Raw genomic sequence first — 27,614 nt, forward strand, 5'->3', positions numbered from 1 at the left:
TCATGTCCTCCTGCCGTGTGCTAGGCAGCAGCAATTACTTTACTTTTTATTCTTCTTTTTTTTTTTTTTTTTTTTTTTTAGCAGCAATTACTTTAAATTCTCACAACAGCTCTCGGGGATAGAAATGATTAACTACACTTTGCAGGTGAGGAAATTGTGATTCACGGTGGTTACGGGACCTTCCCGGCGGCTGAGTGCCGGAACTGAGACTCACAGGGACCTTCTGATTCCATCTAGGGCTCTCGGCTGGGGGTGTGGAGTGTTGGGGGAGGGTGGGGAGGAAGAGGAGGCAAAGGAAGGAAGCATCAGGCCCATGTCCCAGGACCAGGAGAGTGGGTCCCGGTCTGAGGTTCCACCTCTGGGTCCAGCTGCTACACTGGGGATGCTGCACCCAGGTTCTTTTGCCCCACTCCTGCGGCCACTCCCCAGGCTGGAGCACCCCCCCCCGGGGGAAGCACAAGCAAGCACACACATGCACACACACGTGCACACACCAGCCCAAAGCCGTGAGACCCACACCAGTAGTTGCCTCAGGCAGAGAGATTTTATTTTTCTATAAGATTACTCCCCAGAGAAATGTTTTCTGTTATGCCCAACGTAAATAATAGAGGGAGCCCCCTCCAAGGGCCGGGCCCTGTCGCCAAGGTCACGACAACCGTACTCTTCACCTGGAAGCTTACCTGGCACAAAGGGCTCGACACACAGAGGCCTCACAGCCAAAGAGGTCCGAACAAGTAGGTGACAAACCTCCTCCCCATCACATCACCTCCCCTTAGACCGGGTGTCTACCAAGGTCATGTGCTTCCTGCTCCGAAACTAAGAACTTCCATGGGCCTTTGCTCTGGGTCCGTCTGACAGCAATCAGCGTGGCAACGGGGCCTCTTCTCTTGTTAATCTAGGTGTCAGCTGGCCGTGAAACGTCTTTTATTTTTTCAAAGAAACAGCAATGGCCAATTAATACCAATAGCCTGGGCAGGCAGAGCGCGCCTGGACACGGGGTCCTCCAAGGTGGGGAAAGATTAGCAAAGCGTCCTCAGCATGAAAAGCAAGAGCTTCAGAGCTAGGCAGTCGCAGGGGACTTCCGTTCCCGCCGGCACTCCCAGTACACCATAAAGGGGTGGACAAATGTCAAGACAGTGGCCAGCACCAGCATCACGTTCACCTGGCGGGGAGAGAGGGGAGGGGTGAGGTCAGAACTCTGAGCAGCACCAACAAAGGAACAGCCTCGACTTTCTCCTGAGACACTACGGTGCCCGGGGTTGGGGGGGGGGGGGTGGGGGTGGGGAAGACTTCTTTTTCCTCTCTGCCCGGAAGAGCAGAGTTGGGGAGGGATATCATGCCCATTTCACAGATGAAGAAACAGAGGTCTTGAGAGCGCTCAACGACCTGCTCAAGGTCACACGGGAAGTTGGGGACAGTGGCTGGAACACATGTCTTCTGAATACGGTCAGGCTCGTCGGACGTCACAATCGAGGCATTCTCCTCAGTTCTGAAGTTCAGTCCCTTTTTTTTTCTCCCAATGACTGACTTACGCTTCTGCTCTACACTTTGCTACCCTTTTTTTTTTTTAATTTTTATTTATTTCTGAGACAGAGAGAGACAGAGCATGAGTGAGAGAGGGGCAGAGAGAGAGGGAGACACAGAATCAGAAGCAGGCTCCAGGCTCTGAGCTGTCAGCACAGAGCCCGATGCGGGGCTCGAACTCACGGACCATGAGATCATGACGTGAGCTGAAGTCAGACGCTTAACGGACTGAGCCACCCAGGAGCCCCTTGCTACCCTTTTTTAAACGAGGCTAACAGAGCTGTGCGGTGGTCGGAATATGAAATTCAAAGTCAAACGATTTCTGCTCCTTGGCTTTGTGCTTCTGAATGTCTAAGTCACGGAACCCAAATCCCTGAACTGATGTCTTCAATCTGCAGAGAGGTGAACCACCACACCAGCAGGGCTGGGCCTATGAGTACCCCTCCAGTGTGGGGACGCAGGGGTGAGGGTACAGAGCTCCCAGCCCTCGGAATAACCGTGGAAGCCGATGCGTGTTGTAGTCCCAGGGCCGAGGCCAGGGCCCCGCAAGCAGGAAATGTCTTTCAAGTCGTCGGTTTTCATTTGAAATGTTGTGAGCATTTTACATTCTCTGCCAGAGTACGTCTGCTTGTTTCCACACACATGAAGACTACATTCTCCCCAAATCTCTTGGCAACCCCACAGGTGAGTCTTGTAGTTTCAGGTACCCCTGCCTTGTGGCAGGGGTCCCCTGCTACCCCAGTTTGAGAAATAAGACCAAGGATGCCCCCATGTGCAGAAACATTCCTAAAGGAACCATCTCAGCCAGATGTGGGGCGCCCCCTGTGGGGGCCCCGCTGAGGCACCCCAATCTAGATGTCCTTGCTGGCCTAAGGCCAGGGCCACGCCCCTCCCCACAGTACTCACGTAGAGAGGGTCGTTCTGAAGGGGGCCTTTGATGAAGGTGAAAATGGGGAACTGGAGCAGAGACACAATGGCTGACAAGGCCATCACCAGCCCAAAGAGCTTCCCGAAGTGCTCCGCAGGGAAACTGGGGAGAGAGACAAACAGGGTTCCGGTGAGCTCCAGAAGCCCTCTTTCCAAGGAGGGGCCTGGCCGTGGTGGGCCCGTGGCAGCCACTTCTCTCAAGTCCCCCAGTCCTAGGCCTGGTTTCACTCACCCACACCCAACACCCACACATCTCTTCCCCCCTCACCTTTGCTCAAACACAGAACATGGAGGAGGTATTGTGCGGGGCCCCGGGGAAACAGCAGGGACCCAGACACAGGCTGTGCCCACAGAGGTCTCAAGGAAAAGACAGACACATGAACAGGTCAGTATTTGCTAGGTGATGGGTGCACTCTCAGAGGAGGCAGGACCAGAGTGCCAAGGGCACAAAGAAGGAAGACACTCTCTTTCTGACTCTGGGACAGTTGACCCGGAAGCGGGCCTTGGAGGGTGTACAGGTAGATAAGAAAGGCAGAGAGGAGAGCTGATATGAAGGCTCCAGTTTGTGAACGTTCTATCCCTCCCACCAGCTTCTCCCGCTATCCCACCCTCTACACCTGCTCCCAGACCCTGCCTCCCTCACTGGACCAGCCCCAGGTCCATCCAGCACACTTCCCTTTGCGCCCGCAATCCCCGGTGGTGTTATGCACCCCAAGCCCACTTACGCGAGGGTGAGGAAGGCTGCGTTGCCCCCGTAGAGGAAGGAGCGGCTGATCACTTGCAGGATGAAAGTGACATACTGGAGGGGCAGGATGGGGACCGAGGCACAGAGGGCGAAGCCCAGGCACAGCAGAGACGTCAGAGCCAGAGAAGGCACCGCCGAGCGGAGGGCCACCGTCATGGCCGAGGACCCTGGTCCAAAGGAAAAAGAGGCTGCGCATGGAGGCGAGCACAGTGGAGGATGGGGAAGGGACACAAAGATGCGAGAGGAAGTCGAGCCACCGTCCCCGCCCCGCCAGCCGTCCGGGCAGAAACCTCTTCCTCCCACATGCTCATCTCCAATCCATCCCCCAGTTGCCATTCAAGTGCACCCACTGCTCTCTACCCCCACTGACTCCACCTGGTCCGTGGGTCACGTGCTCTGGCCCCTCCAAGCCACAGCCATCTATTCCATGTAGCTCTCGGGCGATGGCAACATCAGTGCCGCAGCCACAGGACGGATGGGCAGCAGCTGACGGGGCCAGAGGAGGCCGTGTCCCGGAGCCCCCTCGGGAGGGAGAGAGCTACGGGCCACAGCGTGCAGTGGGCACCTTCACTCAAGAGAGGGCGAAACAAAATATAATGTGGGTGTGCGTTACAATATCCTGTAATCATCTGCAACGGCACAATAATACTTCAGAGAATGCGGACTAGACATATATCTTCTGCATTTCTTTAAAAAGCCATAAAAATAATTACCTAAAGAAAGAGGGAATGAATGGGGGTCCAGGGAACAGGAAGGGAAACGAAACTTCTTCAAATATATTGTTTCACAGCTTGGAAAAATAGAATTGTTTGCTAGTAAATGACTAAAAATACAATTAGGCGTGCCTGGGGGGCTCAGTGGGTTAAGCCTGATTTCGGCTCAGGTCATGATCTCGCAGTTTGTGAGTTCAGGCCCCGTGTCAGGCTCTGGGCTGACAGCCCGGAGCCTGCTTGAGATTCTCTCTCCCCCTCTCTCTCTGCCCCTCCCCTGCTTGCACTCTCTCCCAAAATAAATCAACTTAAAAATAAATTAAATTAAATTAAAAGAATAGGACGAGGGGTGCCTGGGTGGCTTGGTCGGTTAAGCATCCGACTTCGGCTCGGGTCATGATCTCGCAGTCCGTGAGTTCGAGCCCCACATCGGGCTCTGTGCTGACAGCTCAGAGCCTGGAGCCTGTTTCAGATTCTGTGTCTCCCTCTCTCTGTGACCCTCCCCCGTTCATGCTCTGTCTCTCTCTGTCTCAAAAATAAATAAACGCTAAAAAAAAAAAAAAAGAATAGGACGAAAACAAAGCAATTGCAAAAACTCAGAAACCAATGGACATGTATATATGTCAAGATGGTGACTCTTAAAACACAGTAATTTGACTGTACATCTCTTTGGGATATATCTTAAGGAGAAGGAAGGAAGGAAGGAAGGGAAGAAGGAAGGGCAACAGTACTCAGCAATCATTATTAATAGTACTGATATTGCGAAGCCAGGCATTATGTATAAGATATATTTCTAAAATACTATACATGTGTATATGTATACCGTGCACAGCATATAGAGAAAGTGTATGCAGTATATGTAAATAGCATTATTTAGGAACTACGATTTTCAGAGGAAGAGAAAAGAGACACATATAAAATCAAGAAAGTAAACTTTGTTTTTTGGGTTTTTTTTTTTAATGTTTACTCATTTATTTTGAGACAGAGACAGAGAGAGAGCACAAGAGGGCAAGCGGAGGAGAATCCCAAGGATTCTCCCAAGAATTTAGAAATTCTAATTTCTCCCAAGAAATTAGAAATCAGAACAGAGCCGGATGCAGGGTTCGATCTAACAAATGGTGAGATTGTGGCCTGAGCTGAAATCAAGAGTCAGACACTTAACCGACTGAGCCACCCAGGTGCCCCAAGAAAGTAAACTTGGAATTGAAATGTTACCTCTCTCCAAGGCCTCAAAGCACAGACAACCCAGGAGAACTGGAAGTTCTAGCATCCAGACTGCAGTCTTTAAATACCATTTCCCACTTAAAGGGACCCAGGACTACTTGGGGAAATGACTGCTTCAGGTCCGGGGCAGGAAACTTACCCCGGGACACGGATCTGAACATGTCACTGTGTTAGGGAGTAAGACAGTCTCTAAACCCACTGGCGCTGTGTGAAAGGACACAGACTCTGACCTGGTGGTTCCCAGTGGCCAAAGAAGATGGACCGATTCGAGCATAAAGAAGAATCGTGACAGACATGGATGGAAGCATGTCAAATATATTTAAATTGGTCTTTTTTTTTTAATGTTTATTTGTTTTTGAGAGAGGGAGAGAGGCGGAGTAGGAGCAGGGGAGGGGCAGGGAGAGAGGCAGACAGAGAATCCCAAGCAGGCTCCGCAGTGTCAGCACAGAACCCGATGCGGGGCTCGAACTCAGGAGCTGTGAGATCATGACCTGAGCCAGAGTCGGACGCTTACCCGACTGAGCCACCCCGGCGCCCCTGTCAAATATACTTAAAATGAGACTTTAAAAGAGAAATGACGTTAAGAAATAAAGTAATGAATGAAACAATGGAGAAGTGACAGCTCATCACCTCTGGAGGTTGCTAGGGCACCAAGTCAGTACTCTGAAACTGGTAAACAGAGGAAAAGCCAAGCACTTATTTCAGGGTACAAAGCCGCCAATGAGGGAAAGCTTTTCTTTCGGGAGGAACTCTAGCAAGTAAAAGCAGAAGGAAAGACAGAAATAGAAAATCTCCATTTTGCAACCCTAATAAGATAATGGATCCCGGCAGTGATGGCCAGGAGCGACTAAAATCATTAGCCAAAAGGCTGATGGGAAACTCGGTAATGGGTGCATCAGACTGGCAATGTCTGGACCCACTGATCAATCCTAACATCGTAAGAACAGACACAGCGAGTACCAGGGGCTGATAGGAACCAGAGGAAGCCCGAGGCTCCACCTCCGAAGCATGCTCCCCAAAAAATATTAAACTGCGTCTCCTCAAGCCTCCAATCTGCCTGTTTACAGGAAATACCCAATCAAAGAAACATTTTTAAATGATACCAAAGGATGCCAAATCCAATCTGGGGGAAATCTGACAGAGCAAATGACCCAGTTTCTTCAACAAATAAACAACAAGAAGAAACAAAAGGTGGGGGGAGGGGACGGGACATACAAATGCAAAAAGATACGGAAGGCTCATCAACCAAATACACAGCGCAGACCCCGTGTGCATCGTAATTTGAAGGAACCAACTGTAAAAAAAAAAAGGCATATCTGAGACAATTTGGGAAATCTGAACGGGACTGCATGTTAGATGGTATTAAGAAATTATTGGGTTTTGTACGTGACCATGACATGACGGTACCGTTTACATAAAAAGGGCCTTGTTGTTAGAGACCCAAACTGAAGTATTTACAGAGGAAAGGATCTGATGCCTGAGATCTATCTCAAAACACACCAGCAGAGGTAGGAGGCACAGTGCGGGGGAAGAGGGTACCTCAGCGGCCCCCTGTTCCTCTGGTCTCGGAATCCAAGGTCTCATCCACGCTCCTTGGCTCAGCACCGCCTGCCCCTTGTTACCTCCCCCCCTTCAGCACCTTCTCTAAGCCCTGGGTCAGCCGGACATCCCCTCTGGGATTCCCCAGATTCCCCCACTATTTTGCTAGCTCCTTCACCATCCTGACCTCAGCGTATTCCTGGGCTGCTCTCCCAGGGCCCTCCTCTTCCTCTCCTCACTTCTTGCTCATCCTTCAGGCCTCAGCTCAGAAGCCACTTCCTCCAGGAAGCCTTCCCTGACATCATCCGCATCCTCACCCAGCACAGGCTTTGTGCCTATGTGTCCCCATCACCCCCACCCCGGGAGCTGACTGCATGGATGGCAACGCCTGATCACCTGCCCTTCTCCATTCTCTACGCAGAGAACAGCTTGAGAACAAGGGCATCCCTGTCCCGTCCGCTGTGGAATCTAGAAGTATGGCTTGCACATAATTCACACTCCGTGACTAGTGGATGGATGAATACGGATGGATGCAAGCAGAGAAGGATTAAGAACAAAAGAGAAGGGGACTCTGGCAGCGCATGAAGATTCCTCCTCTTCCGGGTTCTCCAGGCCTCACCTGTGCTTTTCGCTTCCTTCTGGTACTTCTGCTTAAGCCGGTCCATGAGCAGGCCGTTCCAGGGGGCACACAGCACTCCGAAGAACTGAGTGATGGCGAAGGCGTTTGTGTAGGCGCTGACTGCAGAGGGCAAACAGGGGGTGGCTGGTAAGAAACTTCCAGCACTGCCTTACGGGAGAGGACTCTCCCCACCTGCCTTTGCCCTGCCTGTCCCTCCTCCCCACACCCCTGCTCAGACCTTCCTCCAGACCACATAGCCCCACCAAGCTCAGTACGCCCCCCTCCCCCACCCCGCCTCAAGGTTCCAAGTCCCCGGCAGGGACACAGAGGCGGGCTGCACCACCACCCCACCCCCAGCCCTGCCACGTACCTAGCGCCCTGTCACCCTTGGCCAGGCTGGTGAGCAGAGAGTTGAGGGTGCCGATGAAGAGGTAATGCCACAGCTGTATCACAGACAGCCACACCAGGTGCCAGGCGAAGCGCTGAGAGAGAGCATAGCTCCAGAAAGAGCGGGGCTCCTGCTGCTTCCCTGGTCCCAGCGCCTCTGATGGAGAGGAAGGATCTGGGCATAAATTACAAGGTACGGGAGTGGGATGGGCAGGAGTGTAGGGGCCTCACAGGGCAGCCTAAGGAGTGAGCTCACCTTCTCTTGGCTTCCAGGCCTCATCTGGCATGTTCTCCGAGCTGCCAGTAAACAGCACGTCCCCACCCCTATACCTTTGTTATCCCGGCCCCACCACCGTGAATGACCCACCCACGTCCCCCCTCCATCTGCTGAAACCCCATCTGTCTTTCGCAGCTCGGATCCAATGACACTTCTTGCACCAACACTCTCCCAGCCAGGACAGGGAAGAGAAAGACAAGGAGAACAGAACGTTCGTTGGAGACGAGGTGAGGGTTAGTAGGCGGACAGCCACTGTCTCAGCAGCCCCTCGCGCCCCTTCCCGTGCTTTCAGTACCAGGATCCCGAGTCTGTTCTGGAAATCGTCCCCTGCCTGAGTCCTCGTGGTCCGGGTGGGGCTGTGAATGACGTGTCCTGTTCCTCACCCAGGGTTGACCAATTCGATCGCTCTCCCTGGCGAGGCCGACTGGCTGTGATTTTAGCCCGGGATCCCCAGGGGCATCCTGGTTCTCCTCTTCCCGGGGCCTGGCAAGTTCACGTTCCCCTTAATTTTGTGAGCTTTCCCAGAATCCTGTTCTTGCTTCTACCTTGTTGGCAGTGCTTTGGGATGTTTGTAACCGAAGCCCCAAAACAGAGGAAGGAAGGGAGGCGGCAAGGGGATGAGAGAGGTCGAAGGGGGAAGGGGGGAGTTGGGCGGGACATCTACAGGCAACGGGACAAAAACAAGGCAGACTCAGGGACTGAGGGGTGGGAGGAGGGGAAGGCAAATGACCTGGGGATTGGGAGGACGTCTAATGAGACTAGGAGAGAGAAGAGGGGCAGAAAGAGAAAGCACAGAGGTCTATGCCCTTCCATGGACCCTCTTGTAAAAGGGAGGTGAGGTGGGGTGGAGAAGACCCCCCACATCCTCTTCTGGATGGACCGTTCCTTTTTTTTTTTTTAATTTTTTTAATGTTTATTTATTTTTGAGAGAGAGAGAGACTGAGCATGAACGGGGAGGGGCAAAAAGAGAGGGAGACACAGAATGTGAAGCAAGATCCAGGCTCTGAGCCGTCAGCACAGAGGCTGACTCAGGAGTCGAACTCCCGAATCGTGAGATCATGACCTGAGCCGAAGTCAGACGCATAACTGACTGAGCCACCCAGGTGCTCCTGGACGGACCTTCTGTGACTCTGAGTCCCCGGGGCAGCTCTGGAGGCAGAGCACCAGGTCAGCCGCGGGGCTGAACCCGCAGGACTCACCCTCCTTTGCTGGAAGGGACTCCTTGGACTGCAGCTCCAGCTTTTCAGACTCTGCCGTTTTCTTCTCTTCCTCCCTGGCGTCGTTCCCAGAGCACAGGCTATGGACACAGAAGCCCCCAGCCCAACCCCAGGACTGAGAGCTGAGCCTGAGATTCAGGCTGCAGGGACTCCCAAATTTCACTGCACAGGCCACAGCCCAGACCAGTCGCAGCAGAATGTCTGGGCACAGGAGCCAGACTTCCGTAACTTTTTTACATGTTTATTTTTTATTCATTTTTGAGAGAGAGCGCGAGTGGGGCAGGGGCAGACAGGGAGGGAGACAAAGTATCCTCAGCAGGCTCCCAGATGACAGCAGAGCCCAACACGGGGCTCGAACTCACGAACCGTGAGATCATGACCTGAGCTGAAATCAAAAGTCAGACGCTTAACCGACAGAGCCACCCAGGCGCCCCAGGCTTCCTTTATCAAACCATATCATTGTCATTATCATTATCATTATCAAACCTTTATCATTATCAAACCATAATATGATTCTATTATGCAGCAAAGTTTGGGAACCACTGGAAGTGTGGGTAAAGCGGGCGAGGCCTGGGTTCAAATCCCAGTTCTGCCTCCTCCCAGCTATGGAAACTTGGCTCAGACTTAGCCCTCCTGAGCCTCATTTTCTCACTTGGAAAGGGGAGATAAGGATATCTATCTGAGAGGATTATCATTCAGTGAAATCAGAGGGCACAAGGGGTGTGGCAAATAGTAAATGACCACCAATGAATGCCCCTCCCCCCACCCCCTGTGGTGCTAACTAGAAAAATGGTCACATTTCTGCACCTGCTCTGTTCTCTAACCTTTGCAATGGGACTTTGCAGCTCTGTTTCCACAGCCCCTGTATCGGGGCTGGCCTTGTGACCTGCTTCCGCCAAGGGAATGCAACGAAAGTGATATTGGGCCAATTCCAAGAAACCCTGTGCACGTCTGCACTGTTTCTTGGAACCTCGGAACTAGCCTAATGGAGGATGAGAGCCACGTGACCCAGACATCTTTGTCACCTTGAATGACTGCCAGACAAACCCCATATGAGGGAGGCCATCTTCACTAGCCAGCCCCCAGCTAGCCCACCAGATGACCGGAGGCATAAGTGAGCCTGTCAACACCATCCAGGTCTGTCTCTGATTAGTAGAACTAGCCAACGACCCACAGACTCATGAAAAATAAGAAATGCTTAATGTTACTGAGTTTTGGCATAGTTTGTTACACAGCAATAGCTAGCTGATACACCCCCAGTCTAGTCCTCCTGTCCTGTGACAGGAGGTCACATCTGTCCCACCCCTGGCTTCCTGCCGCAGGTCAGGTGAAAGGTTCTGGCCCACGATCACCAGATCACAGTCCTTACCCGTAGCTGTAGTTCGAGGGCACCGGATAGGGGATGTGCCCTCGGGGCATCAGGAGGAAAGTACGCCCGACATGCCAGGCACTGAAGACGGAAAGGAAGATGAAGGAGGCCTTGAGGCTGATGCCTTGTTCATAAAGGAGCTGCAGAAGGAGAAGGGGAAAAGTCAGCATAACACCCATATTCGTGGCAATCTTAGTTATAACATCCAAAAGGTCGAAGCAAACCATTTGCAGAGAAGTAGGTAAACGAGCTGTGGCACATACATACAACGGGACCTTATTCACCCTTAAAGAGGAGGGAGGTTCTGGCACGCGCTACAACATGGGTGAACTTGAGAACGCTCTCCTACGTGAAATAAGCCAGGCACAAAGGATAAATACTGCATGATTCCACGTGCATGAGGTCCCTAGAGCAGTTCAATGCACAGAAACAGAAACCAGAAGGGCGGTGGCCTGGGGCTGGGGCAGGAGGGGGGACAGGAAGTCAGTGTTTAACGGGTACAGAGTTTCTGTTTTACAAAGTTGAAAGGAGCCCTGGAGAGGGACGGTTGTCACGGTTGCACAACAGTGTGAACGACCTCAATGCCACTAAACTGCACACTTAAAAATGGTAAAGGTGGTAAATTTTATGTGATGTGTATTTTAGCCCCACAAAAAAAGTCAGTGTAAGAAGCACGGGCTGTTGGGGCGCCTGGGTGGCTCAGTCGCTTGGGCGTCCGACTTCAGCTCAGGTCACGATCTCGCGGTCTGTGAGTTCGAGCCCCGGAGCCTCGATGCTCGGAGCCTGGAGCCTGCTTCCAATTCTGTGTCTCCCTCTCTCTCTGCCCCTCCCCCGTTCATGCTCTGTCTCTCTCTCTCTGTCTCAAAAATAAACGTTAAAAAAAAAAAAAATTAAAAAAAAAAAAAAGAAGTACGGGCTGGAGCCCCAGCCTGTCACAGGCTCTTGCCTTCCACCCTGAACGCTGATCAAAGACGCCTGACCCACACACAGGCTCACCCTCACCCCATGGCTCAACCAGCAGGGGAGCCATCACGTCACCCGTCACCACGGCCTTGCAGAGTCTCCTAATATGGCTTCTCAGAGACCTGCCAGCCTACTGCTTTTTTATCTTATTTAACAGCAGCCAAGTCCTTTCTCTCAAACAAAACTTTACACAAAAATTCAACTTATGAAACACACCGGCAGGAAGAACCCAGTCATCCTCCCCCTCGTTCTCCTTGGTGACCGACATAATATCAAAGAGAACCCCTCAGTGTTCCTCAACACCCAGTTTGAAAACCGTTGATGTAGCCCAATGTCCTCCTTTCACAGGGGGTGGAAGTGAGGTCCAGAGAGGTGCAATGAACTTCTCTAGGTCAGAGGAAGCAGCAGCAAGGTCAGATCAAATGGAGAACTCAGCTCCTGCTCTGTCATTCTCTCTCCTTCCACCTCTAAGGAGGGAAGAGAGAAAGGAAGGCACACCCAGGGGAAGGAGGGAGAACCAGGAAAGTGACTCTTATACCAGGGGTAGAGAGGCCTGGGTAAGTGCCCCTGGGGCTCAGTCTCTGGGTGCCCCTGCAAGCCAAGGCGCTCATGGGACTAAGCTAGTCTCATGTCTAGTAGTGACTCCCAGAGCTCCTCTTCTCTTTCCCGATGGCCCATGGGCTGTGCCAGCTGCCTCTGGCCTAACACAAAGCCTGGAGGGAAGTCCCAGGTTAGGCAGCTTCGAGCGTCAAAGACCCACACTCTTTCATTCCTTCCACTCAGTCATCCTTAGTGTCCTCCAGCTGGTTGCCTCATAATCACAGCATAGCTGCCACAGCTCCAGCTATCACATCCTGCCATCACAACATTCAAAGAGAAAAAGTGGGAAGGGGGGCCAAGGAGAAAGGCTGTCTGCTCCGCTCTCACCTTCCATCAGGGAGGGGAAATGTCCCCTAAACTCTTCCAGGACATACACCCTTCATCTCATTAACAAGGACTGGATAATATGACCACCTCTACCCATCACTAGCAAGGGGGACAGGGATTGCCACAATTGGCTTAGATCAATGAGGGTTCATCCTCTGGGTTGGCACCTCACTGCCCAGATAGAATTGTTAGTAAGGAAGAAGGTGGAGTGGCTGCTGGGTGAGCCACTGATAACACTGGGAACGGCCTCTCCCCTACCCCCTGAGCCCCCAAATCAGCCTGTAGGAGAGCTGGAGAGGCCTCTGTGTCTGCCCCCGCTGCTCCCACCAGCTACCTCTCACTTTTTTTGTCCAAATCAGAAGCTCACAGGTTCAAACACCCCACTCCAAAGGGCTCCCAGCCTCGGCCTAGCACCAGCCGGGGCACACCATAACCTCTCCCCAAAACTCCTAGGTAGGCATAAAGAGCCTAATCACTACCAGGTGAGGCTCTAGCAGCAGACAGGTCCAGGCTCAAGTTCAAGAGTCACGTTTACTGGCTGCAGGAGGGTCGAAGGAAAGAAATCATGCCAAGTTCACAAGACAAGTGCCTGGCACGTGTAAGTGTTCCGTAAATGTTGCTAACGGATATTTTTTACCTTAATGATGAGGAAGACAGCCGAGGAGGAGTCAAATGCTCCATTGTAGAGGGTGATGATGGTCGAGCGGTGTTTACCAAATAGGTTCCCAACCTAGAGAACACATGAATCACGTATCTGTCCGTGAAACAGTATTTCCTGTGCACCCAGCATGCACCAGGCCCTTACTCTACCCAGACCCATCTCCATGCCAGGAGCCGCTGCCCTGGCTTGAGCCAACCCCACAGGAGGTGGCCAATGCGGAACAGCGCTTGTCCCTCCCTCCACCCTCCCCAACCTCCCGCCAGGTGCCTGGCATTAGGGCAGGCTCACACCTGCAGGTTGGTGATCAAGAACAAGATTCCTCCGACAGTGAGCATGGGCATGGCCAGGAAGAGCAGGAAGGCCGAGTCTGGAACAGTCAAAGACAGAGGTCACAGTGTCACAGTGCGACCCAAACGTGGGGCCCCAGACTCTGGCTCCCACCTGCTCCAAATCCCCAACAATCCTGGGGTCAGGGCCCCAATGCCAGCCAGCCTTCTAGCATCCTCTGAGAATCTTAAGATGGTGGTCAGGGCTCCCCCAAATGTCCCTGCAGAGGGACCCTCTGGAGGTCTCCTGAGCCACTTCGTCCCCACAGAAGGTGGTCCTCGGTCTGTAGCAGAACTGCACGCCTACAGGCAGAGGCAAGACTCCAAGCGAAGCCACTGTTCCCTTCCCTCATTAAGCCACAACAGCCCCTCTCTTTATGGTTGATATTGCCGGGGAGAGAAGCCTGGGTTCGGCCCCCAAGGCCAGCCTCTAATTTACTGCATGACTTTGAGCTGGATTCCGAATCTGTGACTCAGTCACTTTATCTGTTAAATGGGAATAACCGTCTTTGCTCTTCCTATCGCACGGGGTGCTGTGAAATCCGAGCACGAAATGGCCATGGACTGTGTTTCCCTGGTTCATTAAACTTGGAGCACTTCCCGTGTGCTTGGCCAGCACAACCAAGACACCAGGAAAGAGCACTTCCCCCTACAAGTCTTCGCAAGGCATCTCTCTCCAGCCTCAGTTTTCTCCTCTACACAATGGGAGAAGAGGAGAATGAACCCGACCCGACTGAAATTCCCAGACCGTGGAAATTTTCTATGTCCGTAAACCGGTAAAATTTGAAACAAAAACTTTTAACTACGATAGGGTTGTTGACTTTTGCCCTACTAAGTAAGGGTATTTTCAAAAAGAACTATCTTCCATACTATCCTTTTGTTTTAAAAAGAGAACACATGAGCCTGGGTGGCTCAGTCGGTTAAGTGTCCGACTTCAGCTCAGGTCGTGATCTCAAGGTCTGTGAGTTCGAGCCCCTCATCAGGCTCTCGGCTGACAGCTCAGAGCCTGGAGCCTGCTTCGGATTCTGTGTCTCCCTCTGCCCCTCCCCCACCTGCACTCTGTCTCTCTCTCTATCTCAAAAGTAAATAAACATTTAAAAAAATAATAAAATAAAAAGAGAACACATTAACACGGACAAGATGAAGGACGGAATCTTTCAAATAAATTCTTCTGTCTGAAGCAATCCCTCCATTGTCCTTATTTTTTTGCATTCTCAGTAGACTAGACTGGTTTCATAGACTGGCAATCACTCCCTCAAAGATTCTTTCAAGCTCCAAGTCTGTGGATCTCTGATAATTGTGGGGGTCAGTGTTTCCTACCCATCAGCTTCCCATCTACCAAGTGCCCCTGACCTTGTGTCCCTCCCACCCATCTGATAGCACTCACCTGCAGAGATGAAGGCTATGGTGAGGGTGGCACTGGTATAGAGAAATCTGAAACATACAATGGGAGATGGAAAATGATGTCAAGAAAAGACAGAGAAGATAGAGCCAAGGTCCTCCCACTTGGGGTCCCAACAGCCAATCCCTTGGAGAAAGGGATTAGGGCCTGGTCTACAAAGCAAAAAAACTTAGAGTTCTAATTCCTCCTTGCTGTGTGATCTTGGGTAAGGCACTGCCCTTCTCTGGGCCTCTGGAGCCTTTTCTATATAAGGAAATGAGTGGACTCTTCTAGAAATTCTAGGGCACTGTGATTTCAGGACCCACAATCCCAAGGTTATGGGGATCTCTTAGCAGTTTGGGGGTCTTGCAAGGCATGGGGTAAGAGAAGCCATGCCTAAGTGTGATGTTTTGATTTACAATAGGAAATGCACATTTGGTCCTTGTCCCCAGTGCCTGACACAGGGCTCCTAAAACACCTGTAAATTCTTCAGTGATAAGAGCATGAAAGGCATCTCTGTTCTAATCAGGTGACTCCGGGTCGGCTCCTGGATGGCTCCGGGTGGGGGGCTGGTCACCAGAAAGACCAAGCCAGAATTAGAAACTTGGTATTTATAGCCCTGCCCCCCACTTCTGCAAAAGGGGGAAAGGGTCTGGAAATGATGAATAGGGCTGGAAATGATTAATAATTGATCAAGCCTACGTGAGGAGACCTTCTGGGCTGGTATAGACAACCACAGGCTGAGGGGATGTCACAGCCCAGACTTCACCAGAACAAAAGTTCCTGTGCTCAGGACTGTCCCAGACCTCACCCTACATACCTATTCATCTGGCTGTTTATCTGTATCCTTTATCACGTCCTTTAATAAACTGGTAAACATAAGTAAATGTTTCCTTGGGTTCTACGAGCTATTCTAGAAAATAATCCAGTCCCAGGGAAAGGCAGTCATGGGAACGTCTGATTTGTAGCCAAGTGAGACCAAAGTTGCGGGTGAGTTGGGGACCTACCACCTGTGATCGGCATCTGAAGTTGGGGGGCAGACTCATGGGACCCAGCCCTTAAACTGGGGGATCTGAGGCTCCAGGTAGATGGTGTCAGAGCTGAGTTACATTGTAGGGCACCCAGCTGGTGTCACAGAATTGCATGGTTTGGGAAACCCCACACACGTGTGGTGACCGGACGTGTCAGGAGGACAGTGTTCTGTTGAAAGTCAAGGAGAAATGCAGGAGGCGATATGTAGGATTTTCCAATACAGTTGGTGTCAGCGAAGCGGGAGTTGCTAGAACGGCCCAGGCTCAAAGAAACATGTGCGTCCAGAAAGAGAAAGGATGAAAGCATGGGGGATGAAGAGCCCCTGGCTCCTGGGTGGCTCCCAGGTGGCCCCGTGGTGACCGGGGTGTGGAGCAGTGGCTGCAGTATAATCAGTCACTAAAGGGAAAAGTTACCAACCGAATTCAGAAATGGAGCCAACTCCTGGGGAGTGGGTTCACCAAAGTGCAAGGTAATAAGCAAAAGCTGAAACGTACAAGTTCTTGGTTACCGGGATCCGTGATAGCAAAGACGAAATTAAAAGAGTGCCGGCTCAGATCCTCATGCTAGACCGAGGTCAGATTTGGGGCACTCTGAGCTTCGGCCATTAGCCTCCAAGTCACCCCCAAGGGAAAAATTATGCAGGAGCAACAGAAAGTTCCTCTAAGACCTCTGGTCCCCAAGAAGGTAGTCCGTGTGGGAGGAGGCAAAGCCACGGACCTGGATGGTGGCTGGGAGGAGTGGCATGGTGCAAAGGAGTTGCTACATTTTGTGGGTGGGTACCCTCAGCTTCCTGGGGATCCTTTACCGAAATGGGCTGGGTCAGTGACTGACCTGGGGGCTGTGTCCTGGGTTTTGAATGCAGCAGACTGGAAGTGCACGGGTCTGGGTTGATGCAGGACCCAGTAGCTTGTTATGGAACAATCCACACACACAGGAGGTTATTCCTGAGGGCACAGCCAGCCCGGTGGACTGGATAGAAACCACTGTAAGGTGGTGTCCCTCTACAAATGGAACAGTCCAGATGGGGCAGCTAATCCCCTTTGTGTGCAAGCTGTGTGGGAGTCGCTTGATGGTGACCTGTGCCCAGATCTCAGAGGTAAATGCTGTGGTGAAGGGGGCCCCTTTCACGTGGGCACCCCATGAAAACCTATTGCTGCAAAAGGACAAAAAACAGTTTGGAAAGGCTTACTGAATCGCTGGCTCAGCTTCCCCTCCTGGGTCTTATAGATGCTAATAAATATATCAGGCCAATTAACAGAAGAATGGGGAAAGGGGGAGGGGAGGATCAAGAGACTGGTCTTAGAAGAGTAGAAAATTTTTAACAGTTATTAAGGAATAAGGTGAAGAAAGCAAATCCCGATGGGGGTGGTGGAACAGAGAGGAAACAGAGGAGAGTCATGAGGTCATCCCCGGAGGGTGGAAATCTTCAGAGGGTTATAGACATGTGCAATAAAGGAAATGGACATTTGATAAGGTTAAAAGGTGTTAATACAACACTGCCTAAGGCGGGGGGCAGGGAGCCAAAGGGACCCCTGATGGCTCCCAGCATTAAAGTGCCTGCACACACGTCCATTCTATTCATCCCCATTTACAAAAATGTTAAAAGCCAGAAGACAGGGGCACCTGGGTGGCTCAGTCGGTTAAGCGTCCAACTTTGGCTCAGGTCACGATCTCATGGTTCGTGGGTTCCAGCCCCGTGTCAGGGTCTGTGCTGATAGCTCAGAGCCTGGAGCCTGCTTCAGATTCTGTGTCTCCCTCTCTCTCTCTGCCCCTCCTCTGCTCTCCTCTCTCTCTCTCTCTCTCTCTCAAAAATAAACATTAAGGGGCATAAAAACGCTATGAAAGTTGGGCTGTTTAAACAAGCGTTCTGTAAAGAAGTTGTGTCTACCTCACCTGATGTCTTAGGAGAATGCATACTCTGCCTGGCCGGGAACCCTTCCCCTATCTGATGTGGGAAAGCAGCTGCTGACAAAGTCCTAAGGAGGCTCCGGGTAGGAAGAGAAGGGTTGATGGAAGAAAGGGTAAACGTTCACAGGAGACCCAGCACATTGGGACAGGCTTTGTGAGAATGCTGGTCTCTCCTTTACCTGAACTGTATTATGGGGGTGGCCGCTGTGTGTGTCCAGGCAAGGACACATCTAGCCCTGTAGACGGGAAGGCATGTGAATCTGCCCTTCATGTTAACGGAGCATGTTAAATGGGAGCCAGTGAGACTGCCTGAGCCCAGACGGTGTGGAATAGAAGGTGGAATACTGGTAGAAGACAAATGCCCTGTGCCATGACCTTATGGGGAGCGTAAACTGGGACTCATGGCAAAAGTCTGTGGTTACCTCCCAGCGACAATGACTGGCATCTCAGACGAGGGAATTTCCGTTTGAGGGGCATCTATTGTCTTGCTCTCAGACATTAACTGAATCCACACAGATAACCGAAGTACATCAAATGATCTTAAAACAGGAAATACCCACAATGGCTAGCATGATGTCGGAGAAATGCTCTAATGGGGACAGCAATGCCCAGAAGAATTCCATACTAAAAATAGCAATGGTTAAACAGGATCGTGTTGCCTGGGGACGGCACGGAGGAGACACCACGGACAGGGAGCCTCTTTTCCCCTAAGGCGGACTCTGGAACCATGTGGGGAACAGATGGAGTCTACCGTCCCCTTGGACGGTGCCCTCTAAAGAACTCTCGATTAACCAACAAAGAGCGACTTGGCTGTGTTCCAAGATGAATGGACAGCATCCTATTTGGAAGGCCCCACTCTGATCCAAAAAGGTACAGACAGATCAGCTCAGGGGGCTCAATGAACTGCATGCTGCTGTCCTAGCAGAGAGGAAAGACATCTACAATGGAAAAGGCCCCGACCTTCGGGTTCTTACCGACCCACTGGCCTGGCCATAGGGTCACATAGGAGGACACTGGAAACCTGGCCATACAGGGCACAGCCCTATGGAAATCCCTACGGCATCTGAGGGGTGCACTAAGATAAGAGAACAGGCTTTATGTGAAGGGGTTGTCTCTCTTTCACCCGACTGTCTTTTTTTTTTTAATTTTTTTTAATGTTTTTATTTATTTTTGAGACAGAGAGAGACAGAGCATGAATGGGGGAGGGGCAGAGAGAGAGGGAGACACAGAATCGGAAGTAGGCTCCAGGCTCTGAGCCATCAGCCCAGAGCCCGACGCGGGGCTCGAACTCACGGACCGCGAGATTGTGACCTGAGCTGAAGTCGGACGCTTAACCGACTGAGCCACCCAGGCGCCCCTCACCCGACTGTCTTAAGGGGGGTGGACTCTACGTCTGAACGGGGACCGTTTCCCCTAGCTAGCACAGTGGCTAGAGGAATTCTCCCTCCCTCACACAGTGGCCACAGGGCCAGGACTGCCACGACAAGGGCTGGACGCAGGGATGATTCCTAAGCAAGAAACTATGTTTTTCACCGTCATGTTAGAATTCCTAAGGGCCTGGTGGGGCAGACCTGCTGTCCCTCTATCTGCCAAATTTGGGACTGACGGTGAATGCCACCACACTGCCTGGTGGGAAAGACAGCCCGCTGGTTCTGTCCCTGTGTAACCTTGCCCTGTCTGAAAGGGGGTGGGGTGAGAGGGAGGCACTTGCTGGACGGGTGCTTCTGCCTGTGGTCCAGATCCGCACCGTGGAGAAACCGAACACCCCTTCCAAAGGTGGAAGTGTTACGGTATGGACGGAGAAAGGGAAAGGTAGCCGGTAAGGGGATGAATAAGCGGGCTCTGTGGCGAGGGAAATCCAGTGTTACACGAACGCTTCGAAAGCGGCTCAGGGCAAGAGGGCATGTTGCCTTAGCTCAATGATACCAGACGCCTGAAGGGTAAAGGTATGTAATGCCGAGACCACGCCTGCTTTTGGAACCTGACAAGATCAAATGGAAGCCTGTGCATAAGTGGCCCTGGGAGACACTTTCAGATGCTGCAACGAGGGCCTGGGTAGTTATTCATGACTGAATGTGTTTTGGATAATGTGCCGGTATCTTTTGACCTTTATGATCGTTTCTGCTACAAGGGACCCACGTTCAAAGACCAGGAGTGCACTGTGGCATTGTGGTTTATCATAAGAAATACATTATTTGGTCTTTGTCCCGGATCCCTGACACAGGGCTCCTAAAACCCTTGTAAACTCGATGACAAGGGCACTAGGAACATTTTTTCTTCCAATGGGGTGACTCCAGGAGGCTCCCGCACAGCTCCTAAATGGGCACTGGTCACTGGAAAGACTAAGCCATGATTGGAAGTTTGGGAGTCTTCAGCTGCCCTCACTCTACTTCTCTAGAGAGGGGAGGGGGCCTGGAAACGGTTAATACTCGATCAAGCCTACATGAAGAAACCTCCATAAAATCCCGTTAGGATGGGGCTCAGAGTGCTTCCGAACCTGTATCTTTCATCTGTATCCTTTATCTGATCCTTTAATAAACTGCTAGAACCTAAGTGTTTCCCTGAGTCCTGTGCGCTGTTCTAGCAAATAATCCAGCCCAGGAGGGAGAAGGTCATGGGAACCTCCGATTTGGGGCCAAGTCGGACCAAAGCTGGGGGTAACCTGAGGGGCCTGCTCCTTGCAATCGGCATGTGAAATGGGGGGCAGTCTTGTGGGACCCGGCCCTGAACCTACAAGATCTGACGCTTTCTCCAGGTGGATAGCGTCAGAGCCGGCCTAAATGGTAGGACACCAGCTGACGTCACAGAATTGCTTCATGTGGGGGAAAAACCCCACATACTTGGTGACCTGATGTGTCCGAAGTAAGTGTTCTATGTGAAAGCAAAAGGGAAACGCAGGAAGGACAGAGTTTTTCCGAACATCCGAAGGCCAGAGGGGAGGGAGGGGACAAAGGAAAGGGTGGGAAGGAGACAGGGAGCCAAGGACCAAGACAGACTGAGATAAAGTCTTTCTATAGACAAAGTCTTAAAGAGCAGGAACTGGCTTTATCAGGCAGCCCTGCAGTCCCTCCATCTGATGGCTCATTTCCCATGCATGTGCCAGGAGGCACCTGCTCTGGGTCCTATCAAGGCCTCACCAGGCCACTGCTTATCGCTGAAGTTGGCCAGCTGCAGTGCCACCCTGTACGGGCGAGGCGAGGTCCCTTACCCTCCATGAAACCCCCACCGTCTCCCCTCCAATCAGGGGGTCGGGCACTCCCACCACTGGGGATACCCTAACCCTAACCCTAACCTTACTAAGTGTCTGGGGAGTGACAGGGGTAGATGGTGAGGAGGATGACAATGAAGCCTGGGGGACCTGGATGTGAGGTCTTATCAGACATATAGACAAGGATCCCTGGGGTGAAGGCAGAGTGACCATTTTAGGTTCCGTGATGTTAACCCAGGCACCAGGCCAACCCTCACCGGAAGTGGGCCCGGGCTCCTGCTCAACTTGAATTTACATTCACATGGAACGGAGGAAGAACAGGGCAGAGGAAAGGGTAGTAGGGGTGCAGGGAAGAGGGTGGATCCACACAGAGTCCACATCCTGGGCTATTTCTGACAGCTGCCAGGACAGGGCCGGGCAGCGCGGCCCAATTGCCTGACCGGGTCTCCCTCCAAGCGAGGCCGCTCCCGGAAGAATTCCTCTTGCCTATGTCTGCCCAGGCCGGGCCTTTGGCACTTACATGGCTATGAGGCGAGCCACGGTGGTCTTGAACCTGTCAAAGATGTAGCCGGCAGGGAATGTCATGAAGTTGTTCATGAAGGACCCCAGGGTGAAGATAAGTGAGAACCTCTCATCCTGGGCTTTGCAGTCTGGAGGAGAGAAAGGGGAGATCTCAGGGAGTTGACATGTGACAGCCCCTAATTACCCCTTGGGGGCTGGTACTTCCCTCCCCAGGTACCTCTTAGACCAAGGTCAGGGAGTTGGTGGGGAGGCGCACACTCCTTTCTGCTCGGCACAGAGAGGCTGGCGGTGTGGGCAGGGGGTGGGGTCCCTCCTGCCCCTTCCTACTGCCTGGAAACCAGACTCTACCTCCCTAGGGACGTCCCTTACCAGGCTGCGCCGTGAAGTTGCCCATGGCCCCGGCATCTGGTTCACACAGCTCGTCAAAGTAATGCTCTGCTTTGAAGACATACACCAGTGATGCCCAGCCGAAGAGGACGCCTGCAAAGCCGAGGCATTCCAGCAGCCCTGTCAGCAGGGTGGCCACTCGGAGACACAGACCCTGGCCTTGCATGGCCTGAGCTGAAGCCGGTCCCCAAATCTCACAGGGGGCCTCCCGCGCTGACCACAGAGCTTCGAGGGCTGGCCTTCTGAGCACTTGGAAAATTCCTCTGGCAAGCCCTTCTGTTCAAGGAGGCTGTGGTTCTGGCTGTTTTGGGCCTGGGCAAAAAACCAGCAGTGGGAGACTGTCCGGATCCTGTAAAATAAGGCAGAGGCTGCTTGGCTCCGGGGGGGGGGGGGGGGGACTTGGGGGAAAGGTAGAGGTGGAAGGAGGGTTCCCCGGAGGGGTGGGGAGAGAGGCCAGCTGTTAGAAACAGCTGCAAAAAAGCCTCTCTGCCCCACATTGGCAGCACGTGGGGAAGGAGGAACTGAGCCCAGGTCTGGGGACCGTCCACAGAAATAGTAACAGCGGCAATTCCGGAGGGGGGTGGGGTGACACTTCGTATATGTCCTCACAAAGTCTCGAACAACCTGGCAAAGTTAGCGTTTTGTTTTCTTCAGTTTACTGACAAGGGAATAACAGGTCCAGGGGATGTTGTCAACTTGCCCAAGGTCATGTGGGCTAGTTAGTCACAGCACAAGCCAGTGGAAAGCCTAAAATATCGCACTCCAGCGGGACCTTCCCTGACCCAGGCTAGGACTCCTCCTGCCTCTCCGCGTGTCACCCTCTGCCGCGTGTCACCCTCTGCCCAAAGGGAGCCCCGGGGGACCCGCGACCCTTGCGCACCCGCACCCCCACCGGCACCCCCTCCGGCACCTGCACCTCCCTCCCAAGCTCCCCGAGAAGGCGCCGCAGGGGTCCGCGGCCTCCGCTTCCCCCCCCTTCCCCACCCCCCCCACGCCGCGTGGCCCCAGCGCCCTACCCGGCAGCCGCCTCGCTGGGACTCCCCTGCCACCCCGCGCCCTTCGGCTTTTGGATTCGCGCCTCTCGCCGCCCCTCCCAGCCCCGCCCTCACCCCCACCCCCCACCCACGCCTTGCTCCAGTCCGGAAGGGCCCTGACCAGCGGGGGGCAGTGTCTGGGGAGGTCCACCCACCACCCCCCCCCTTCTCTGTCACTTCCTTTCTCCCTTGCTCACAGTTTTGGCCCTTGGATCTCCAGTCCGTTATCTCCCGCCAGCCCCAGCAGTGTGTGTTTTCCTCTCTCTATCCTCTTCAGCCGTCTGGCCCCTTTGTCCATCCGCCCTCCCCTAACCAAATTAGTTTCAAACTGTTGCTCGCGCAGGCAGCCCCACGGAAAGGAGCACAAACACCCCGCGCACATGGAGGAGACAGCTACTGGCAGACACACGGACGCACACAGACCCCCTGTTCCAGGCCCTTTAGCTTGACCACTAGGGTGGGCACAGAACACATTTCCGCCCTTTTGCCCACCCGCTCAAACCTCTGTCCTGATCTCAGGCTCCCAGGGCTGCCGACAAATCCCCAGCACAGAGGCAGAGAGCCAAGGACCGGGGCTGAACTGTTTTCCAGAACCCATCTCACCCCACCCCCCACTCCCGTGGGGTGCCCTTGCCTTTTCACCCCCAAGGACCCCTTTGATTACTTCCTGCCTCACCCCCAGCCCAGGTTCTGAAAGATTGTACTCGCCAGACTGCATTATTAAGTATTCATTCATTGCTCCATTTTTTATTAATCAAAGACACATATAATTGCCCATTGGAGCTTGTGATCAGCATGAGAAAGGCAGCTGAGCCAGCTGTGGGGCTATCATTCCGGCCCAGAGCAAGAGGGCTGACAGCTTCCTTGACCTGTGCGGCCGGTTCCCCAGTAAAAGCTGTATTTGCCGGGAGAGCATCTTGCGTATTCCATGCAGTCTGCAGACCCCCACGCCCAGCCTTCTGGATTCCCCCTGAGGCCAGGGACTCGAGCTATTCCAAGCCCACACTTCTTTTTGATGAGACAGAAATAAGAGATTAGAAGAGTGGACGGCCCGGACCAGAGAGTATTTTCCAGATCTCCACCAAAGCACAAAGAATAAAGAAAGTGTGCCCACCAAAGTGACTGCCTGCATGGGTCAGGGGCACTCACCCCAGGTCCTATACCCAGGTACTCACCACAGCGCCGGGGAAGCTCTTGGCTGCCCTACCTGGAAGGTGAGGACCACACTACCTTAATTACAATATTTGTCACCAAAGGAATATGAGATAAGTTTATGAAACCCTTGCAGGTATGGTAGGCCATCACCAGACTGCAGATGATCCTGGGTTCTCCAGTTTCCAGATCCGCAAACGGCCAGAGAAGCAGCTTTGAGGGGGACTTCGAAGGAATTTGACCAAGGTCGGGTCACCCTACAAAGTCTCACTGTCTGCCCGACCCCCAAACCTGTGCTCTTAACCCTCCCAGTCTTAACATCGGATATTCGGACATTAGAGAAAACAAATCTTGTCTTAAAAAATTCATTGATGGAAACAACCATAAGGAAATCTAGCCACCTGGGGACAAACAGGCCTTAAGATGTCAGATTTTTCTATCTTACTGCAAGACACAAAGACACTGAAATTAATTCAAGCCCTCTCTCCTGCTCTGGCTTACATTTTGGTCTCCTGAGGACCTGGGGGGATCAGTGAGTGTGGGAATAGCAAGGGAGGAACAGAAAAAAGTCAAAGCAAAGAGAGAGATTTTAAAATGTAAATCTGCAGGAGCAGGTCCGAAAGGCCCAGCTCATGGGCTGTCTATGCATCCAGGACTGGAGCTCGGGACTTGGCACAGGTCACTGGGGCTTCGTCCTCCTTATCGTGTTATCTCGGGGCAGGGGGAGGGGCTCCCCGTGTCCCCACCCTACACTGCCTCAATGTCTGCAGGAGGCACTGCCTCTAGTCATGCGACAGACTTGCTGAAATTGTTGGGACAGAATATTAGAATGTTCTCTGAAGCGTTCCCATTTTATCTGGTTCGAGTTCCAGCAGCTAGCTGAGGCAGACGCCATTCCCATCACTTGCTGCCTCGCTCCGATGAGGATTGATGTGTAACATCAGAGAGAGGACTGATTATAACAAGGTCTGACGGGGCGCCCGACGTCTTCATTCCTTTGCTCTTTACTTCCTTCCTTCCCCTTCACCCTGCGTCTCTTTTTATTGATTGATTCCCTCAACCAATAGACAGGGTGCGCTAGGCTTCGTGGCCGGGCTGGGATTCAGAGAGAAGAGATTCAGCGCCTTCCCTCAAGGAACTCATTCTTTAGTTAGGGAGTCAGACCATGAAACCCAGGCAGAAGCCAGCCCAGCACATCCAAAGGCGTGGAGCCTTGACAGAGGGAGAACATTCAGGAACGAGCTAGAGCAGAGACTGGCCATGGTAGTGGCTCAAAGCCGGAGCGGCCAGCTAAGTGAAGGCATTTGGACTTGGGCCCATGTCAGTCACGTCCTATTGATCCTACCCCTTAATACACCTCCTATCCATCCTTGACCGCTGTCCTGCTCAGACGCTCATCATCTCTCACCCGGACGTTACCTCCTTCCAGACCCACACCGTTCCGCTGCAGCAGTTGATTTCCACGGTCCCCAGTTGGTGACACTACTTAACTGCTCAAAACCGCTCAGAGGCTAGAGTTCCAGTGAGCCGACTGGTGAGGGCCAGTCCAGGCCCTGGGACACCAGCCATGGGACATTACTGCATCGGAGGGAAGAGGAAAGCACCGAACTGGATCTCTTGCCTCCCGTACAAGTACCGGTGCTGGGGGGCTTTTCCCTCCCATGATCATGTCTGGATATCCAGGGTCCACCCTGCGGATGTTTTTGTCGCAAGGGGGTGTGTATTTAGATCGGGGAAGAATGGTTTGGCAAACAAGGCAGTTCGGATGAGCTGCACCAAGCCATCCTTGGGCACAAGCAAGTGGCCGGTCTTCAGCAGGGCCACCTTCCAGTGCAGGCCCCCCACCCCTCGCCCCCCAAACTCCCCCCCCCCCACCCCTTACCCTACCTCCACCCCAGCACTGAGCTCTTTCCTCAAACCTCCTCCAGATAACCTCAGCCAGGACCCGCCATCCACACCCTGTCGTCACTTTCCGGGCAAGGTGAACCCACTCTTTCCTGCCCCTCGTCCCCTCCTAAGTTTTGATATGTGGAGACACCGTGAGCCATTCGTGAGCCATTCGTATAAAGGGCTTTGCTTTCTGATCGGCCAAACGATCAAACAAACAAAACAAAACACAAACTTCTTTGTCCTTTCAGGATCCGGTCTCCCGTAAATCAAAATGTTTGGTTTTCCCGGCTGGGGTCTTGAATGAGCTTATTTTGGAAGTCAAAAGATAAGCAAACATTTTCTCTTTCATTGCAACTGAGGAGAAGATGCGAATCATCTTGAGGCAATACCAAAACAAAACCAAATTCCCACGCTGATAATTGGGCCACTTAGAGATCTTACTGATTCCTCTGAGTTCAGTTTCCTCGTGTATGAAATTGGAAGCAGGCTGTTGGACGGATTCAAGATAACGTAAGGACATCACCCAACTCGTACACTAGCTAGCAAATAGCAGCTAGGGGCACCTGGCTGGCTCGGTTGGACGAGCACACGACGCTTGATTTCAAGGTCATGAGTTCGAGCCCCACGTTGGGCGTAGAGACCACTTAAAATAAACAAATAAAACGTGATGAATAGCCGCTATTGTTGTGACCAAAAATGATTTAATTACTGAAGAGCAAAGAGGAAATCATGAAATCATTTTGAGGAGGATTGCAAAGTGCTCCTAACCTAAAAGAGAAATAAATAAGGAAGAGAAAAAAAAAACCCAAAATACTGTATAATGGGTGAGTTGGGCCATTTGTCCCAGAAGCCCTACCCCAGAGAACCGATCTCTAGGCAGCGTCCAGATAAATGCACATCAGTGTCAGCCGGGTGTCCTGCCCCGCTTGGCCGGGCTTGTCCAAGCAGGGGCTTGGTTGATTACACTCTGAGCTGCAGGAAGGAAGTCTATTCAGTGAATCAAAGTAAACAGGGAGGGGAAGGAGTCTTACTGGTGACCCTTCAGCGTAGCTCCCACTGCCTTCAGAACAGCTCCGACAAGGGTGGGGAGCCTCTTGGATGAAGCCCTGAATGAAGACGAGTCCTCCTTGCTCTGGGAAGACCTTTCTGTAACCGAGGGTGAATCCTAAAGCCACCCAAGAGGCACCCGGGAGAGGGGGCTGCCCCAGCCTGTCAGGTCAGCCCCTCATCCCTGGTGGATGCTGGAGTCAGAAGCCATTGCCACCAGATCAGCCTCCCTTCCACCATGCAGAGAACAGGGAGCTTCTGAGCCAGTCCCTGTGATAGAAACGGGAGCCCCGGGCCCCACTGCACTCAGCCCTGAAAGCCTCCGGATGCTCCACTCAGCTCTAATTCCACGCTCATGAAGCAATCGTATATTGGTAACTCGACTTTGGTATAGACTTTGGTAGAAACAGAGTGCCATGGGTGCACTGACAACCTCTGCATCTCCGAGGCTGAGGACCAGGCTGGGGGATGCTGTTGATACCAAGGGCTGCCCCCCTCCCCCGAGAAGAGTAAATATCAATAGTACCCAATGTTCACTGAGCACTGACCACCTATGAGGCACTATTCTAAGTGCCTCGTACTTATTCTCTCATTGAATCTCCTAACAACCCTATGAGAGCAGGCGTTGTGATTAGCAT

General features: G+C 52.6%; 1 protein-coding gene across 3 annotated transcripts; it reads right to left on the reverse strand.

Annotated features, from left to right (window-relative positions):
* On the reverse strand, window positions 1–25,608 carry SLC43A3 (solute carrier family 43 member 3). Of its 3 annotated transcripts, none has more exons than XM_015542269.2 (13): window positions 25,459–25,608; window positions 21,836–22,202; window positions 21,465–21,594; window positions 14,803–14,849; window positions 13,380–13,456; window positions 13,066–13,158; window positions 10,539–10,678; window positions 9,152–9,249; window positions 7,659–7,850; window positions 7,289–7,408; window positions 3,177–3,363; window positions 2,431–2,554; window positions 1–1,162 (listed from the first exon to the last, which is right to left on the reverse strand). In XM_015542269.2, the coding sequence occupies exons 2-13, from the start codon at window positions 22,017–22,019 to the stop codon at window positions 1,061–1,063; spliced, it is 1,494 nt and encodes a 497-aa protein (XP_015397755.2). In that variant the 5' UTR covers window positions 22,020–22,202; window positions 25,459–25,608; the 3' UTR covers window positions 1–1,060. The 3 variants fall into 3 exon arrangements, with proteins under 3 accessions (XP_015397755.2, XP_007092680.2, XP_042814297.1); XM_007092618.3 differs by having other exon boundaries at window positions 7,659–7,832; window positions 25,459–25,606; XM_042958363.1 differs by lacking the exon at window positions 25,459–25,608 and adding an exon at window positions 22,870–22,930.
* Between the last annotated feature and the right edge of the window lie 2,006 nt (window positions 25,609–27,614).

The sequence above is a fragment of the Panthera tigris genome, chromosome D1, assembly GCF_018350195.1.
Source record: "Panthera tigris isolate Pti1 chromosome D1, P.tigris_Pti1_mat1.1, whole genome shotgun sequence".
In the NCBI taxonomy this organism is placed as follows: domain Eukaryota; kingdom Metazoa; phylum Chordata; class Mammalia; order Carnivora; family Felidae; genus Panthera; species Panthera tigris.